The sequence below is a fragment of the Salmo salar genome, chromosome 18 (genome assembly GCF_965601325.2).
Source record: "Salmo salar chromosome 18, fSalSal1, whole genome shotgun sequence".
Lineage (NCBI taxonomy): Eukaryota > Metazoa > Chordata > Actinopteri > Salmoniformes > Salmonidae > Salmo > Salmo salar.
In genome coordinates this window covers 35,910,925-35,931,400 of record NC_138308.1, presented here as the reverse complement: position 1 = coordinate 35,931,400, position 20,476 = coordinate 35,910,925, and the positions used below count along the sequence as shown (strand labels likewise).

General features: G+C 44.8%; 1 protein-coding gene across 4 annotated transcripts in view; it reads right to left on the bottom strand.

The window, feature by feature from the left end:
- Positions 1–20,476, bottom strand: part of LOC123728800 (ABC transporter G family member 23) — a 98,510-nt gene that overhangs the window by 76,682 nt on the left and 1,352 nt on the right. For all 4 annotated transcript variants that reach the window (XR_014381374.1, XM_082964927.1, XM_082964929.1 and 1 more), the window contains 3 exons: positions 18,511–18,659; positions 9,434–9,593; positions 7,333–7,487 (listed from right to left, as the gene is read on the bottom strand). Coding sequence is in view for 3 of the 4 variants with exons in the window: in XM_082964927.1 (XP_082821053.1) it covers positions 7,333–7,487; positions 9,434–9,593; positions 18,511–18,659 (464 nt within the window). In the remaining variant the exon portion in view is untranslated. The remainder of the gene's footprint in view (positions 1–7,332; positions 7,488–9,433; positions 9,594–18,510; positions 18,660–20,476) is intronic.

The window sequence follows — 20,476 nt, the reverse complement described above, 5'->3', positions numbered from 1 at the left end:
AGTGAAGAGACTATAGATGACTGTTAGCAAGCTGGACAGAGTGAAGAGACTATAGATGACTGTTAGCAAGCTGGACAGAGTGAAGAGACTATAGATGACTGTTAGCAAGCTGGACAGAGTGAAGAGACTACAGATGACTGTTATCAAGCTGGACAGAGTGAAGAGACTACAGATGACTGTTAGCAAGCTGGACAGAGTGAAGAGACTACAGATGACCGTTATCAAGCTGGACAGAGTGAAGAGACTACAGATGACTGTTATCAAGCTGGACAGAGAGTAGAGACTATAGATGACTGTTATCAAGCTGGACAGAGTGAAGAGACTATAGATGACTGTTATCAAGCTGGACAGAGTGAAGAGACTATAGATGACTGTTATCAAGCTGGACAGAGTGAAGAGACTATAGATGACTGTTAGCAAGCTGGACAGAGTGAAGAGACTATAGATGACTGTTATCAAGCTGGACAGAGAGAAGAGACTATAGATGACTGTTAGCAAGCTGGACAGAGTGAAGAGAATATAGATGACTGTTAGCAAGCTGGACAGAGTGAAGAGACTACAGATGACTGTTATCAGCTGGACAGAGTGAAGAGACTATAGATGACTGTTATCAGCTGGACAGAGTGAAGAGACTATAGATGACTGTTATCAAGCTGGACAGAGTGAAGAGACTATAGATGACTGTTATCAAGCTGGACAGAGTGAAGAGACTATAGATAACTGTTATCAGCTGGACAGTGTGAAGAGACTATAGATGACTGTTAGCAAGCTGGACAGAGTGAAGAGACTATAGATGACTGTTATCAGCTGGACAGAGTGAAGAGACTATAGATGACTGTTAGCAAGCTGGACAGAGTGAAGAGACTATAGATGACTGTTATCAAGCTGGACAGAGTGAAGAGACTATAGATGACTGTTACCAGCTGGACAGAGTGTAGAGACTATAGATGACTGTTATCAAGCTGGACAGAGTGAAGAGACTATAGATGACTGTTATCAAGCTGGACAGAGTGAAGAGACTATAGATGACTGTTATCAGCTGGACAGAGTGTAGAGACTATAGATGACTGTTACCAGCTGGACAGAGAGAAGAGACTATAGATGACTGTTATCAATCTGGACAGAGTGAAGAGACTATAGATGACTGTTATCAGCTGGACAGAGTGTAGAGACTATAGATGACTGTTACCAGCTGGACAGAGTGTAGAGACTATAGATGACTGTTATCAGCTGGACAGAGTGAAGAGACTATAGATGACTGTTATCAAGCTGGACAGAGTGAAGAGACTATAGATGACTGTTATCAAGCTGGACAGAGTGAAGAGACTATAGATGACTGTTAGCAAGCTGGACAGAGTGAAGAGACTATAGATGACTGTTAGCAAGCTGGACAGAGTGAAGAGACTACAGATGACTGTTATCAAGCTGGACAGAGTGAAGAGACTACAGATGACTGTTAGCAAGCTGGACAGAGTGAAGAGACTACAGATGACCGTTATCAAGCTGGACAGAGTGAAGAGACTACAGATGACTGTTATCAAGCTGGACAGAGAGTAGAGACTATAGATGACTGTTATCAAGCTGGACAGAGTGAAGAGACTATAGATGACTGTTATCAAGCTGGACAGAGTGAAGAGACTATAGATGACTGTTATCAAGCTGGACAGAGTGAAGAGACTATAGATGACTGTTAGCAAGCTGGACAGAGTGAAGAGACTATAGATGACTGTTATCAAGCTGGACAGAGAGAAGAGACTATAGATGACTGTTAGCAAGCTGGACAGAGTGAAGAGACTATAGATGACTGTTAGCAAGCTGGACAGAGTGAAGAGACTACAGATGACTGTTATCAGCTGGACAGAGTGAAGAGACTATAGATGACTGTTATCAGCTGGACAGAGTGAAGAGACTATAGATGACTGTTATCAAGCTGGACAGAGTGAAGAGACTATAGATGACTGTTATCAAGCTGGACAGAGTGAAGAGACTATAGATAACTGTTATCAGCTGGACAGAGTGAAGAGACTATAGATGACTGTTAGCAAGCTGGACAGAGTGAAGAGACTATAGATGACTGTTATCAGCTGGACAGAGTGAAGAGACTATAGATGACTGTTAGCAAGCTGGACAGAGTGAAGAGACTATAGATGACTGTTATCAAGCTGGACAGAGTGAAGAGACTATAGATGACTGTTACCAGCTGGACAGAGTGTAGAGACTATAGATGACTGTTATCAAGCTGGACAGAGTGAAGAGACTATAGATGACTGTTATCAAGCTGGACAGAGTGAAGAGACTATAGATGACTGTTATCAGCTGGACAGAGTGTAGAGACTATAGATGACTGTTACCAGCTGGACAGAGAGAAGAGACTATAGATGACTGTTATCAATCTGGACAGAGTGAAGAGACTATAGATGACTGTTATCAGCTGGACAGAGTGTAGAGACTATAGATGACTGTTACCAGCTGGACAGAGTGTAGAGACTATAGATGACTGTTATCAGCTGGACAGAGTGAAGAGACTATAGATGACTGTTATCAAGCTGGACAGAGTGAAGAGACTATAGATGACTGTTAGCAAGCTGGACAGAGTGAAGAGACTATAGATGACTGTTATCAAGCTGGACAGAGTGAAGAGACTATAGATGACTGTTAGCAAGCTGGACAGAGTGAAGAGACTACAGATGACTGTTAGCAAGCTGGACAGAGTGAAGAGACTATAGATGACTGTTAGCAAGCTGGACAGAGTGAAGAGACTATAGATGACTGTTAGCAAGCTGGACAGAGTGAAGAGACTATAGATGACTGTTAGCAAGCTGGACAGAGTGAAGAGACTACAGATGACTGTTATCAAGCTGGACAGAGTGAAGAGACTACAGATGACTGTTAGCAAGCTGGACAGAGTGAAGAGACTACAGATGACCGTTATCAAGCTGGACAGAGTGAAGAGACTATAGATGACTGTTATCAAGCTGGACAGAGAGTAGAGACTATAGATGACTGTTATCAAGCTGGACAGAGTGAAGAGACTACAGATGACTGTTAGCAAGCTGGATTGAGTGAAGAGACTATAGATGACTGTTATCAGCTGGACAGAGTGTAGAGACTATAGATGACTGTTATCAAGCTGGACAGAGTATAGAGACTATAGATGACTGTTATCAAGCTGGACAGAGTGAAGAGACTATAGATGACTGTTATCAAGCTGGATTGAGTGAAGAGACTACAGATGACTGTTAGCAAGCTGGACAGAGTGAAGAGACTATAGATGACTGTTATCAAGCTGGACAGAGTGAAGAGACTATAGATGACTGTTATCAAGCTGGACAGAGTGAAGAGACTATAGATGACTGTTATCAAGTTGGACAGAGTGAAGAGACTATAGATGACTGTTATCAAGCTGGATTGAGTGAAGAGACTATAGATGACTGTTATCAAGCTGGACAGAGTGAAGAGACTATAGATGACTGGTAGCAAGCTGGACAGAGAGTAGAGACTATAGATGACTGTTATCAAGCTGGACAGAGTGAAGAGACTATAGATAACTGTTATCAGCTGGACAGAGTGAAGAGACTATAGATGACTGTTATCAAGCTGGACAGAGTGAAGAGACTATAGATAACTGTTATCAGCTGGACAGAGTGAAGAGACTATAGATGACTGTTATCAAGCTGGATTGAGTGAAGAGACTACAGATGACTGTTAGCAAGCTGGACAGAGTGAAGAGACTATAGATGACTGTTATCAAGCTGGACAGAGTGAAGAGACTATAGATGACTGTTATCAAGCTGGACAGAGTGAAGAGACTATAGATGACTGTTATCAAGTTGGACAGAGTGAAGAGACTATAGATGACTGTTATCAGCTGGACAGAGTGAAGAGACTATAGATGACTGTTAGCAAGCTGGACAGAGTGAAGAGACTATAGATGACTGTTATCAAGCTGGACAGAGTGAAGAGACTATAGATGACTGTTACCAGCTGGACAGAGTGTAGAGACTATAGATGACTGTTATCAAGCTGGACAGAGTGAAGAGACTATAGATGACTGTTATCAGCTGGACAGAGTGAAGAGACTATAGATGACTGTTATCAGCTGGACAGAGTGTAGAGACTATAGATGACTGTTATCAGCTGGACAGAGTGAAGAGACTATAGATGACTGTTATCAAGCTGGACAGAGTGAAGAGACTATAGATGACTGTTAGCAAGCTGGACAGAGTGAAGAGACTATAGATGACTGTTAGCAAGCTGGACAGAGTGAAGAGACTACAGATGACTGTTAGCAAGCTGGACAGAGTGAAGAGTCTATAGATGACTGTTATCAAGCTGGACAGAGTGAAGAGACTTTAGATGACTGTTAGCAAGCTGGACAGAGTGAAGAGACTATAGATAACTGTTAGCAAGCTGGACAGAGTGAAGAGACTATAGATGACTGTTAGCAAGCTGGACAGAGTGAAGAGACTACAGATGACTGTTATCAAGCTGGACAGAGTGAAGAGACTACAGATGACTGTTAACAAGCTGGACAGAGTGAAGAGACTACAGATGACTGTTATCAAGCTGGACAGAGTGAAGAGACTACAGATGACTGTTATCAAGTTGGACAGAGTGAAGAGACTATAGATGACTGTTATCAGCTGGACAGAGTGAAGAGACTATAGATGACTGTTAGCAAGCTGGACAGAGTGAAGAGACTATAGATGACTGTTATCAAGCTGGACAGAGTGAAGAGACTATAGATGACTGTTACCAGCTGGACAGAGTGTAGAGACTATAGATGACTGTTATCAAGCTGGACAGAGTGAAGAGACTATAGATGACTGTTATCAGCTGGACAGAGTGTAGAGACTATAGATGACTGTTACCAGCTGGACAGAGTGTAGAGACTATAGATGACTGTTATCAGCTGGACAGAGTGAAGAGACTATAGATGACTGTTATCAAGCTGGACAGAGTGAAGAGACTATAGATGACTGTTAGCAAGCTGGACAGAGTGAAGAGACTATAGATGACTGTTAGCAAGCTGGACAGAGTGAAGAGACTACAGATGACTGTTAGCAAGCTGGACAGAGTGAAGAGTCTATAGATGACTGTTATCAAGCTGGACAGAGTGAAGAGACTTTAGATGACTGTTAGCAAGCTGGACAGAGTGAAGAGACTATAGATAACTGTTAGCAAGCTGGACAGAGTGAAGAGACTATAGATGACTGTTAGCAAGCTGGACAGAGTGAAGAGACTACAGATGACTGTTATCAAGCTGGACAGAGTGAAGAGACTACAGATGACTGTTAACAAGCTGGACAGAGTGAAGAGACTACAGATGACTGTTATCAAGCTGGACAGAGTGAAGAGACTACAGATGACTGTTAGCAAGCTGGACAGAGAGTAGAGACTATAGATGACTGTTATCAAGCTGGACAGAGTGAAGAGACTATAGATTACTGTTATCAAGCTGGACAGAGTGAAGAGGCTATAGATGACTGTTATCAAGCTGGACAGAGAGAAGAGACTATAGATGACTGTTAGCAAGCTGGACAGAGTGAAGAGACTATAGATGACTGTTAGCAAGCTGGACAGAGTGAAGAGACTACAGATGACTGTTATCAGCTGGACAGAGTGAAGAGACTATAGATGACTGTTATCAGCTGGATAGAGTGAAGAGACTATAGATGACTGTTATCAAGCTGGACAGAGTGAAGAGACTATAGATGACTGTTATCAGCTGGACAGAGAGAAGAGACTACAGATGACTGTTAGCAAGCTGGACAGAGTGAAGAGACTATAGATGACTGTTATCAAGCTGGACAGAGTGAAGAGACTATAGATGACTATCAAGCTGGACAGAGTGAAGAGACTATAGATGACTGTTATCAAACTGGACAGAGTGAAGAGACTATAGATGACTGTTATCAAGCTGGATTGAGTGAAGAGACTACAGATGACTGTTATCAAGCTGGACAGAGTGAAGAGACTATAGATGACTGTTATCAAGCTGGATTGAGTGAAGAGACTATAGATGACTGTTATCAAGCTGGATTGAGTGAAGAGACTACAGATGACTGTTAGCAAGCTGGACAGAGTGAAGAGACTATAGATGACTGTTATCAAGCTGGACAGAGTGAAGAGACTATAGATGACTGTTATCAAGCTGGACAGAGTGAAGAGACTATAGATGACTGTTATCAAGTTGGACAGAGTGAAGAGACTATAGATGACTGTTATCAAGCTGGATTGAGTGAAGAGACTATAGATGACTGTTATCAAGCTGGACAGAGTGAAGAGACTATAGATGACTGTTATCAAGCTGGATTGTCTGAAGAGACTATAGATGACTGTTATCAAGCTGGACAGAGTGAAGAGACTATAGATGACTGTTAGCAAGCTGGACAGAGAGTAGAGACTATAGATGACTGTTAGCAAGCTGGACAGAGTGAAGAGACTATAGATGACTGTTATCAGCTGGACAGAGTGAAGAGACTATAGATGACTGTTAGCAAGCTGGACAGAGTGAAGAGACTATAGATGACTGTTATCAAGCTGGACAGAGTGAAGAGACTATAGATGACTGTTACCAGCTGGACAGAGTGTAGAGACTATAGATGACTGTTATCAAGCTGGACAGAGTGAAGAGACTATAGATGACTGTTATCAAGCTGGACAGAGTGAAGAGACTATAGATGACTGTTATCAGCTGGACAGAGTGTAGAGACTATAGATGACTGTTACCAGCTGGACAGAGAGAAGAGACTATAGATGACTGTTATCAATCTGGACAGAGTGAAGAGACTATAGATGACTGTTATCAGCTGGACAGAGTGTAGAGACTATAGATGACTGTTACCAGCTGGACAGAGTGTAGAGACTATAGATGACTGTTATCAGCTGGACAGAGTGAAGAGACTATAGATGACTGTTATCAGTTGGACAGAGTGTAGAGACTATAGATGACTGTTACCAGCTGGACAGAGTGTAGAGACTATAGATGACTGTTACCAGCTGGACAGAGTGTAGAGACTATAGATGACTGTTACCAGCTGGACAGAGTGAAGAGACTATAGATGACTGTTATCAAGCTGGACAGAGTGAAGAGTCTATAGATGACTGTTATCAAGCTGGACAGAGTGTAGAGACTATAGATGACTGTTACCAGCTGGACAGAGTGAAGAGACTATAGATGACTGTTATCAAGCTGGACAGAGTGAAGAGACTATAGATGTAGATATCATTATCATTTATACATAGTTTCCATTTGGTATACATATATATAAATTCAACCCAACCGTGGGCCGGATTTAACGGGCTCACCACTATGTAGGGTTATGTTACCTGAGATTTCGGACTAGTTTGCTCTTCTGAGGTAGGTCCAGGAAGTCCACCAGGAAGTCCATGCGTGCCTGGGTGTCCTTAGATGACAGGCCGTGGATCCGTCCGAAGAACGTCAGGGTGTCACTGATCGTAAACTCGTTGTACAACGCCAGGTCCTAAAGAGGAACACAATGTTATGTCATGGTATGCGTTGTGTTGATATCAAATCAAACTTTATTTATACAGCACATTTATTACAAAGGTGAGAAAGATAAAAACACTAAACGTTTTCTACACAATTTTTAAATGAAGATAGACAAGAACAAAATTAAGAGACAAATGAAAATGGTGTGTTTTGCTATAGTATGTTATGTTGACATATCATGTTGTCATGGTATTTATAGTCGTATGTCAATACACTTCCATAGTGTCTAAAGGTTAGGAGTCCATTTGGAACTGAGGTGCGTTTGTGCATCTGTCAAATCAAATCAAATTTGATTGGTCACATGCTTGGTAAACAACAGGTGTAGACTAACAGTGAAATGCTTACTTACTTATCTACTTCCCAACAATGCAGAGAGAAAAATAGAAAAATTATAACACGAGGAATAAATACACAATGAGTAAAGATAACTTTGCTATATACACAGGGTTACCAGTATCGAGTCCATGTACAAGGTAATTGAGGAAGATATGTACATATAGGTAGCGGTAAAGGGACTAGGCAACAGGATAGATAATAAACAGTAGCAGCAGCGTATGTGATGAGTCAAAACAGTTAGTCCAAAAAGGGTCAATGCAGGTTGTCCGGGTAGCTATTGGTTACTATTTAACTAACTAGCAGTCTTATAGCTTGTGGGTAGAAGCTGTTCAGGGTCCTGTTGGTTCTAGACTTCGGTACTGCTTGCCGTGCGGTAGCAGAGAGAACAGTCTATGGCTTGGGTGGCTGGAATCTTTTACAATTTTTAGGGCCTTTCTCTGACACCGCCTGGTGTAGAGGTCCTGGATGGCAGGGAGCTCTGCCCCAGGGATGTACTGGGACTGTATGCACTACCCTCTGTAGTGCCTTGGGGTCAGATGCCAAGCAGTTGACATACCAAGCGGTGATGCAGCCAGTCAAGATGCTCTCAATGGTGCAGCTGTATAACTTTTTGAGGATCTGAGGGCCTATGCTAAATATTTTTAGCCTCCTGAGGGGGAAGAGGAGTTGTCATGCCTTCTTCATGACTGTGTTGGTGTGTGTGGACCATAATAATTACTTAGTGATATGGACACCGAGGAAATTGAAGCTCTTGACCCGCTCCACTACACCCCGGTCGATGTGGATGGGGGCGTGCTAGGCACTCCGTTTCCTGTAGTCCATTATCAGCTCATTTGTCTTGTTGACGTCGTCGTCGGTGATCAGGCCAACCACCGTTGTGTTGTCAGCAAACTTAATGATGGTGTTGGAGTCGTGCGCGGCCACGCAGTTGTTGGTGAACAGGAAGTACAGGAGAGGACTGAGCACGCACCCCTGAGGGGCCCCCGTGTTGAGGATCAGTGTGGCGGATGTGTTGTTACCTACCCTCAACACCTGGGGGCAGCCCGTCAAGAAGTCCAGGATCCAGTTGCAGAGGGAGGTGTTCAGTCCCAGGGTCATGAGCTTAGTGATGAGCTTTGTGGGCTCTATGGTGTTGAACGCTGAGCTGTAGTCTATGAACAGCATTCTCACATAGGTGTTCCTGTTGTCCAGGTGGGAGAGGGCAGTGTGGACTGCGATAGAGATTGCGTCATCTATGGATCGATTTACCTGTGGTATGTAGTGTACCTATAAGATAACAGTTTACCTGTGGTATGTAGTGTACCTATAAGATAACAGTTTACCTGTGGTATGTAGTGTACCTATAAGGTAACAGTTTACCTGTGGTATGTAGTGTACCTATAAGATAACAGTTTACCTGTGGTATGTAGTGTACCTTTAAGGTAACAGTTTACCTGTGGTATGTAGTGTACCTATAAGATAACAGTTTACCTGTGGTATGTTGTGTACCTATAAGATAACAGTTTACCTGTGGTATGTAGTGTACCTATAAGATAACAGTTTACCTGTGGTATGTTGTGTACCTATAAGATAACAGTTTACCTGTGGCATGTACCCCACCATCCTCCCGGGGACCTGGTGTCCAGGAAATGCGGGTGGCTTCCCCAACACGCTGATGTGCCCTCGGGAGATCTTCAGTGTTCCCACAATGCATTTCAACAGTGTGGTCTTCCCACACCCACTCGGACCCAGCAGGCCGTAGCTGAAAGATAACAGGAAGAACATTTGCACTAAATCATACATATTACTACAGTATGATAGTATAGTATGATAGTATGCTGTGATAGTATGATACGATAGTATAGTATGATAGTATAATATGATATGATAGTATAGTATGATAGTATATGATAGTATATCATAGTATGATATGACAGTATGATAGTATAATATGATAGTACAGTAGAATATAATGATAATATTGATATCTGTATTACTCAGTATGGTCTGACTCTTAATCGTAACTCACATAAAACTTGCAATGACATCGATACATGATTCACCTGGAAATCCAAGTTAAACGTAATTTATATATGCAAGAACCCAATTGTCTACTTTATGTAAGGTTTAGAGCAGGGGTACTCAACTCTTACCCTACGAGGTCCGGTAGCCTGCGGGTTTTCTGTTCTACCTGATAATTAATTGCACCGACCTGGGACAGGTCTAAAACAGTCCCTGATTAGAGGGGAACAATGCAGTGAAACTGGCTGTCCCTCTCCTTGTTCGGGTGGCATTCGACGGTCGACGCTACCGGTCTTCTAGCCATCGCAGATCCACCTTTCATTTTCCAATTGTTTTGTCTTGGTTTCCCGCACACCTGGTTTGCATTCCCTCATTACTAGTCTTGCATATAACTCTCTGTTTCCCCCCATGTCTGTGTGTGCAATTGTTATGTGTAAATGTATGTGTACTGCAGGCTGGTTTGCGCCGGGTTATTGTAACCCGTGAGTGTTTAGTTTTCTGAGTGTCGTGTTTTGTTTGCCTCAATAAAGGGCTCCGTTTGGTACCCATTTCTGCTCTCCTGCGCCTGACTTCCCTGCAGCCAGTTACGCACTCCTTTACAGAATTCCACACCTGAATTATGGAGTCAGCAGGAGCAGGTACCCCTGGTAGCGGAGTCGAGGAGCGCATCCAGGAGCACGCGGCGATGCTTCACCATCTCGGTGCTGCCATGGACCGCGTCGTCCAGACGATGGACCGCTAGGAGAGACAGGGAGTCCCTCCAGCGCCCCCACCAGCACAACAGGGGTCTCCACTACTCACCCCCTCCGCACCCGGTTCCACTGGGATTCATCTCGCACTTCACAGGGAGTAAGATGGGACGGCCGCACGCTGCCAAGGTTTTCTGCTGCAGCTGGATTTATACCTGGCAACCATTCACCCGGCTCCCTCGGGCCGTGAGAGGGTGTCCGCCCTCATCTCGTGCCTCTCGGGGAAAGCTCTGGAGTGGGCCAACGCTGTGTGGGGAGAAGGAGATGCGGCGCTGGACCACTTCGAGGATTTCACCCGCCGCTTCCGGGCCGTCTTCGACCACCCGCCCGAGGGTAGAGCGGCAGGTGAACGTCTCTTCCACCTGAGGCAGGGGACAAGGAGCGCCCAGGAGTTCGCGATGGACTTTCGGACCCTGGCCGCCGGCGCGGGATGGAACGACAGGGCCCTGATCGACCACTATCGCTGCAGTTTACGCGAGGATGTCCGTCGGGAGTTGGCCTGCAGGGACACCACCCTCACCTTCGACCAGCTGGTGGACCCGTCCATTCGGCTGGATAACCTGCTGGCTACCCGCGGACGTCCAGATCGGGATCTGTCGGTTCCATCCCCCAGCACCACCACTCTGATACCTATGGAGCTGGGAGGTGCTGCGCTCAGGGAGACTGGAGGAGGTTCCTTCACGTGCACCATCTGTGGCCGCAGAGGTCACACTGCCGGTCGGTGTCGGATTGGTTCCTCTGGGGGTAGAGGCAGCAGGCAGGGCACTCTGGCATCACCCCAGGTGAGTCAGCACCATTCTCACCCAGAGCCCTCTGATGCACACCTGTTTTTCATGTTACTTTTCCAGAGTTTTTCCCGCATTCCCAGCATAAGGCGCTCGTCGATTCAGGCGCAGCTGGGAATTTCATAGACCGATCATTCACCCATAGTTTAGGGATCCCCATTGTTCCAGTGGCTATGCCCTTCCCAGTTCACGCCTTAGACAGTCGACCAATAGGGTCAGGGTTAATTAGGGAGGCCACCGCTCTCCTGGGCACGGTGAAGCAGGGGGGGTCACAAGGAGAGAATCAGTCTCTCCCTCACTGACTCTTCTGTGTTTCCCGTGGTGCTAGGCCTACCCTGGTTAGTCTGTCATAACCCCACTGTTTCCTGGCAACGGAGGGCTCTCACGGGGTGGTTGCGGTGGAAAGCTACTACAGTGGAAAGTCCAGACCAGGTCTCCACCGTGCGCATTCCCCCCGAATATTCCGATTTGGCTCTCGCCTTCTCCAAGAAGAAGGCGACTCAATTACCACCCCATCGTCGGGGGGATTGTGCGATAAACCTCCAGGTAGACGCCGCACTTCCTAGGAGTCACGTGTATCCCCTGTCACAGGCAGAGACGGCAGCTATGGAGACATATGTCTCCGAATCTCTGCGTCAGGGGTACATTCGGTCCTCCACTTCACCCGCCTCCTCGAGTTTCTTGTTTGTGAAGAAAAAGGAGGGAGGTCTGCGCCCGTGTATTGACTATCGAGCCCTAAACCAGATCACTGTGAAGTACAGTTACCCGCTACCTCTCATAGCCACAGCGATTGAGTCAATGCACGGGGCGCGCTTCTTCACGAAACTAGATCTCAGGAGTGCTTACAACCTGGTGTGTATCCGGGAGGGAGACGAGTGGAAGACAGCGTTCAGTACCACCTCAGGGCATTATGAGTACCTCGTCATGCCGTACGGGTTGATGAATGCTCCATCAGTCTTCCAAGCCTTTGTGGACGAGATTTTCAGGGACCTGCACGGGCAGGGTGTAGTGGTGTATATCGATGACATTCTGATATACTCCGCTGCACGCGCCGAGCATGTGTCCTTGGTGCGCAAGGTGCTTGGTCGACTGTTGGAGCATGACCTGTATGTCAAGGCTGAGAAATGCCTGTTCTTCCAGCAGTCCGTCTCCTTCTTAGGATACCGCATTTCCACCTCAGGGGTGGAGATGGAGTGACCGCATTTCAGCCATGCGTAAGTGGCCGACTCTCACCACGGTAAAGGAGGTGCAGCGGTTTCTAGGGTTTGCCCATTACTACCGGAGGTTTATCCGGGGTTTTGGTCAGGTAGCGGCTCCCATTACCTCACTGCTAAAGGGGGGTCCAGTTTGGTTGCAGTGGTCGGCTGAGGCGGATAGGGCTTTTGGTCACCTAAGGGCTCTGTTTACCTCTGTTTATGTAGTCTGGGGTTTGAGTATATGTTCTAGTGTTGGTTTTCTATGGTTTTCTAGTTTGTTTATTTCTGTGTGGTCTGTGTGGCTCCCGATCAGGAACAGCTGTACGTCGTTGTTCCTGATTGGGAGTCATATATTAGATGCTTGTTTTCACCTGGGGATTTTGTGGGTAGTTGTCTTTTGCACTGCTAGTTATAGCCTGTAAAACTGTCGTCTGCCGTTCTTTGTTTTGTTGTTTTTTCGTGGTCTCTTTATTTAATAAATATAAAGATGAGCATCCACATTCCCGCTGCGTTTTGGTCATCTTTACACAACGACACCCGTGACAGTATCATTAGGTTTTAAGCAGAGTGCAAATTATACTGTGACATACCAGTGGAGAATTACAACACAGAATAACAGTACTGCACTCTAAAAATAAAAATGTTGATTCAACATAATTTTGTAACGCTGCAAGAGGATTGTGAGTTTGCTCAACATTTTGGCTGACCCTACAGAAATTCTCAAGTTGAATTGTATGTTCACTCAACTTTACATTTTAGGTTCAGTAAACATACAATTCAATCTGAGAATGTATTCTACCTTATTTGCATATTTCCCAGTGTGCCTTGCCTTTTCCAGTGAATTGTAGTTACCACCCATGACTGTATTTGTTAATGACAGAGACATGGTTGTTGAATGGCTTTCATTCCTGTAGCCTTCACCAAGTGAATGTGATCTTTATAATTCTACTCTTTATGACCATACATCATAAGGCCTTTCATTGAGGGCCAAGTAACACCCTAACACTGTTGTTTGAAACTCATGTTTTACATGCCACATCAAGCCTGTAAGTAATATGCTGTCTTGAAAAGTGATGTGTAATTCCTATTGGAATCCAGCCAGAGTAAGGATATCCAACAACTGGAACTTTTAATTAATGCGCAACCTGCATTGAGAATGACTGCAGGGGTAGGGAAGATTGATTATTGAGACGATTAGTTTAGAAAAATGTATTATGTTATTTATGTTTGTGTAGCATAAGACTAATCAACTAACAAATGTATGCTACATAAAAAAACAGGTATTGAAACAAACAATTCTGAAAATCAACCTGCAAGAGCATGGTGGGAAATATTGTAATGATGGGTGTGGTTTTGAGCAAACATGAATAAGTCATTTTACTAAACAAGCTAGATCAAATGCAGCTCACTTCGAGCAGAGTTCAGTAAACAAACTTAAACACATTCGCTCAAATTCTTGTCCTTTTGAAGTCCACTCAACTCACAGAATAACGCAGATTAAGCAGTTGTCTTTGTGTGTGTGTGTGTGTGTGTGTGTGTATAGAGGGGACAGAGAGAAAGAAAAGGAAGAGAGAAAGAGAAACAAAAACAGATAGAGACAGAAAGAATAAGAGAGTGTCACAAGTATCTTCGTCTTCTGACGATATAACGAAATCATCGTCGGAAAAGGTAGACCAATACGCAGCAGGTGTGCAGTTGTTCATTTTGAACATTTAATGAAATCAACACGAATACAAAAACAACAAACAAGAAAACGAACGATAAACTGACAGTCTGCAAAGCAAAGCTCAACACAGAACAATCACCCACAAATCACACACACAAACACACCCTAATATATGGGACTCTCAATCAAAGGCAGATAGACAACACCTGCCTTCAACTGAGAGTCCCAAGCCCAATTAACCAAACATAGAAACACACACACCAGACTAACCATAGAATACAAACACATAGACCATCAACCAAAAACCCGGAAATACTAAATCAAACACCCTTTACACAAACACACCACCCCGAACCACATAAAACAAATACCCTCTGCCACGTCCTGACCAAACTACAAAAACAATTAACCTTATACTGGCCAGGACGTGACAGAGAGCGAGAGAAAGAGAGGAAAGAGAGGAAAGAGAGGAAAGAGAGGAAAGAGAAAGATAGTTTCAACATCAACAAGAGGCTCTTCATTAAATACTGTAGATATTTATTTTACTGGGTTTTCTTCCTCTATTTCTTATATTATTTTCTTTCTACAGTCCACCCTGTCACCCTACTCCTCCTTCTCTGAGTGTTCACCACCCTACTCCTCCTTCTCTGAGTGTTTACCACCCTGTCACCCTACTCCTCCTTCTCTGAGTGTTTACCATCCTGTCACCCTACTCCTCCTTCTCTGAGTGTTTACCATCCTGTCACCCTACTCCTCCTTCTCTGAGTGTTTACCACCCTGTCACCCTACTCCTCCTTCTCTGAGTGTTTACCACCCTGTCACCCTACTCCTCCTTCTCTGAGTGTTTACCATCCTGTCACCCTACTCCTCCTTCTCTGAGTGTTTACCATCCTGTCACCCTACTCCTCCTTCTCTGAGTGTTTACCATCCTGTCACCCTACTCCTCCTTCTCTGAGTGTTTACCATCCTGTCACCCTACTCCTCCTTCTCTGAGTGTTTACCATCCTGTCACCCTACTCCTCCTTCTCTGAGTGTTTACCACCCTGTCACCCTACTCATCCTTCTCTGAGTGTTTACCATCCTGTCACCCTACTCCTCCTTCTCTGAGTGTTTACCACCCTATCACCCTACTCCTCCTTCTCTGAGTGTTTACCACCCTATCACCCTACTCCTCCTTCTCTGAGTGTTCACCACCCTACTCCTCCTTCTCTGACTGTTTACCACCCTGTCACCCTACTCCTCCTTCTCTGAGTGTTTACCACCCTGTCACCATACTTCTCCTTCTCTGAGTGTTTACCACCCTGTCACCCTACTCCTCCTTCTCTGAGTGTTTACCATCCTGTCACCCTACTCCTCCTTCTCTGAGTGTTTACCATCCTGTCACCCTACTCCTCCTTCTCTGAGTGTTTACCATCCTGTCACCCTACTCCTCCTTCTCTGAGTGTTCACCACCCTACTCCTCCTTCTCTGACTGTTTACCACCCTGTCACCCTACTCCTCCTTCTCTGAGTGTTTACCACCCTGTCACCATACTCCTCCTTCTCTGAGTGTTTACCATCCTGTCACCCTACTCCTCCTTCTCTGAGTGTTTACCACCCTACTCCTCCTTCTCTGAGTGTTCACCATCCTACTCCTCCTTCTCTGAGTGTTTACCACCCTGTCACCCTACTCCTCCTTCTCTGAGTGTTTACCACCCTGTCACCCTACTCCTCCTTCTCTGAGTGTTTACCATCCTGTCACCCTACTCCTCCTTCTCTGAGTGTTTACCACCCTATCACCCTACTCCTCCTTCTCTGAGTGTTTACCACCCTATCACCCTACTCCTCCTTCTCTGAGTGTTCACCAACCTACTCCTCCTTCTCTGAGTGTTTACCACATGTCACCCTACTCCTCCTTCTCTGAGTGTTTACCATCCTCTCACCCTACTCCTCCTTTTCTGAGTGTTTACCACCCTACTCCTCCTTCTCTGAGTGTTTACCATCCTGTCACCCTACTCCTCCTCTGAGTGTTTACCACCCTACTCCTCCTTCTCTGAGTGTTCACCACCCTACTCCTTCTTCTCTGAGTGTTCACCACCATACTTCTCCTTCTCTGAGTGTTTACCACCCTGTCACCCTACTCCTCCTTCTCTGAGTGTTTACCATCCTGTCACCCTACTCCTCCTTCTCTGAGTGTTTACCATCCTGTCACCCTACTCCTCCTTCTCTGAGTGTTTACCATCCTGTCACCCTACTCCTCCTTCTCTGAGTGTTCACCACCCTACTCCTCCTTCTCTGACTGTTTACCACCCTGTCACCCTACTCCTCCTTCTCTGAGTGTTTACCACCCTGTCACCATACTCCTCCTTCTCTGAGTGTTTACCATCCTGTCACCCTACTCCTCCTTCTCTGAGTGTTTACCACCCTACTCCTCCTTCTCTGAGTGTTCACCATCCTACTCCTCCTTCTCTGAGTGTTCACCACCCTGTCACCCTACTCCTCCTTCTCTGAGTGTTTACCACCCTGTCACCCTACTCCTCCTTCTCTGAGTGTTTACCACCCTGTCACCCTACTCCTCCTTCTCTGAGTGTTTACCACCCTGTCACCCTACTCCTCCTTCTCTGAGTGTTTACCACCCTATCACCCTACTCCTCCTTCTCTGAGTGTTTACCACCCTATCACCCTACTCCTCCTTCTCTGAGTGTTCACCAACCTACTCCTCCTTCTCTGAGTGTTTACCACATGTCACCCTACTCCTCCTTCTCTGAGTGTTTACCATCCTCTCACCCTACTCCTCCTTTTCTGAGTGTTTACCACCCTACTCCTCCTTCTCTGAGTGTTTACCATCCTGTCACCCTACTCCTCCTCTGAGTGTTTACCACCCTACTCCTCCTTCTCTGAGTGTTCACCACCCTACTCCTCCTTCTCTGAGTGTTCACCACCCTACTCCTCCTTCTCTGAGTGTTTACCACCCTGTCACCCTACTCCTCCTTCTCTGAGTGTTTACCACCCTGTCACCCTACTCCTCCTTCTCTGAGTGTTTACCACATGTCACCCTACTCCTCCTTCTCTGAGTGTTTACCATCCTGTCACCCTACTCCTCCTTCTCTGAGTGTTTACCACCCTGTCACCCTACTCCTCCTTCTCTGAGTGTTTACCACCCTACTCCTCCTTCTCTGAGTGTTTACCACCCTGTCACCCTACTCCTCCTTCTCTGAGTGTTCACCACCCTACTCCTCCTTCTCTGAGTGTTTACCACCCTGTCACCCTACTCCTCCTTCTCTGACTGTTTACCATCCTGTCACCCTACTCCTCCTTCTCTGAGTGTTTACCACCCTACTCCTCCTTCTCTGAGTGTTTACCACCCTGTCACCCTACTCCTCCTTCTCTGAGTGTTCACCACCCTACTCCTCCTTCTCTGAGTGTTTACCATCCTGTCACCCTACTCCTCCTTCTCCGAGTGTTCACCACCCTACTCCTCCTTCTCTGAGTGTTTACCACCCTACTCCTCCTTCTCTGAGTGTTTAACACCCTGTCACCCTACTCCAGCTTTTCACTAGGTTCAGACCCAGGGCCCTTTGTAATGGAATCTGAGGCTCTGTGTAAATCAAATCTAATTGAGTTGTGTGTCAGTGGAGCTCACGTCACCTGCTACTAAGGGACAGAGATGTTGAAACAACAATACTTTATAAGAAAGAGAATTGTGCTTAAGAGAAAGTATTCAGCTGTTACTGTCAAAGGACTGTCAAAGGACAATATTCAGCCACTACTGTTGAGGCAACAAACATTTCAGCTGTTAGGCTATCATCAATGTGTGGACAAAAACACCATTACATATTAATAACATGTAAGACCATTACATATTAATAACATGTAAGACCATTACATATTAATAACATGTAAGTCCATTACATATTAATAACATGTAAGACCATGACATATTAATAACATCAAAGACCATTACATATTAATAACATGTAAGACCATTACATATTAATAACATGTAAGACCATTACATATTAATAACATGTAAGACCATTACATATTAATAATATGTAAGACCATTACATATTAATAACGTGTAAGTCCATTACTTATTAGCAATATTAACATGCTCTGTCTTACTGCGGGGTGAAGTGGTGTTTTGACTTATCCTGGACACTCAGGACAGCCTTTTCTGATTGAATACCCCACAGGGCAGTAAGCACTACTGAGGTCAGTGTCATGGTATAAGGTTAGGGTTAGGACTGGGTAAGGTTGTAGTGTAAATGTGATTTACTCACATCTGTCCCTGTGGCACGGTCAAGTTGAGATTACTCAGGACTTTGAGTTCACCGTACGACCGACACACTTCCCGACAACGGATCGCCGAACCCCCCAGTCCCGGGGAGGGGGGAGCTTCCTCGTCTGCCTTCATCCTTCCCTCCGCCAACTGGACGAAGAAAAACAAATGTAAAAAAATCAATCACCCACAGCATTATGGCCCAGCGTTGTGATTAGGGTTTCTTTCCCAAAATTCCCAGGTTTTCCAGAAACCCCAGTTAGAAGACTCATGGAATCAGGAAGGAATAAGCAGGAAATCCAGGAATCCTCCAACCAGGGTTTCAGGAAAACCTGGGAATTTGGGGAAAGTTACCTGAATGTTGCAGCCCTACTAGCAATTGAGGGAGAACAGCCGGGGCAGGACGTGAACCGGCGACTATGGTTACGGGGCAAGTGTACTACCACCTTTGCAGAAACTTTTATGGGTTTCTTTGCAACAACTTTTATGGTTCTTTGTGGTTAGTGGAAAAATACTGGTTGTTTGAGAAGGGAGTGGTCTAAAGATAGGAATGTATGTGTGTATTATAAAAGGACTGAGTCCTCATTTTTTACTTTAGTGTACTCATGAATAAAGATCTTTGAACCTTTTTTATAAAATCTGAAACTTTGCCCAATTATTAGTGATCCCAGAGTCTTACAAACCTAGGGGAATTGGTTAAAGATTAAATGCATGAGTGGAATTGAAAATTCCCTTAACACACATACAAGGAAAACACACCAGGCTGCGTTACAAAGGGCACCACCATATTCCATACGTAGTGCACTACCTTTGACCAGAACCCATATAGGACCCTGGTCAAAAGTAGTGCACTATATGGAAAATAGGATGCCATTTGGGATGCAGTCCAACTAAGGACCTGCTCATTACGGACAACAGAAAGTGAACTAAATTACATCTTCTCAGCAACAGCTGCCATGAATCTGTGTCTGTGTTGTGTAGTAGACCTGTGTTGAAATATTATTTGAAAATCATTTCAAATGCTTTCTCTGTGCTTGATTGATCTTGCCTGGCTTAATGGGACCAATAGAATAGTCCCACAACTGTAAACCCTGCCCATCTGGCACTCCAGGCAGGCTAAAGCAAACGCTCAAAGTATTTGAGAGATTTCAAAACAGAATATGAACCCAGGTCTGGTGGTGGCGTGCCTGTAACTTGGCCTGCATTGAATCTAGGTCGTAGAGCAACCCCGACTGGCACCCTATTCCCTACGTAGTGCACTACTTTTCACCAAGGCCCATAGGGATATAGTGGTCTATATAGGGAATAGGGTACCATTTGGGATGCACACGGGGTCAAAATCATCTTTAATCCCTGCCTCCTTTCCCTGGCTTCCCCTGTTTCATTCTCCCTTTCTCTGTGTTGGCTTACACGTTCTCCCTCACTTAATCCAGCATTTTTCATTCCACCATGATGAGATTATAGGGAAACCACTCCGTAATCTGACTCATTTGATCAAGGTCACCTTCTTTGACACAATTCCACATGGCAGCATATGTACAGAAAGGTACTGTTGTTGTAGTAATGGCCAGGACATTGTTGTACTGTAATAACATTGTAATATAGGATATTGATAAGTGAGACATTATAAAGCCTATCTACATAGACAGACGTATTCATTCACTGTAAGGGAATTTGTCCATGGTTCTATTCTTTCTGCTTGAAGTTCAACGTTTTTATTAATCAAATTGCAGACCGCAAATGATCTGAAATACTTGATATTAACAGATTAAAGACTCCAGTTCACGTTTAAAGAAGCTCCATAAAAATAAGAAAAAGGGAAAAAATGAAAATTTGAGCCAACCAACAAGATGTTGAAGTAAACTACTGTGTACACCAGATTACTCAAAATGAAGAAAAAAAATGGAAGCCAGGTAGACTACATTTGATGCTAACGACAAGTGTCATACCGATTCGTCGTTATTATT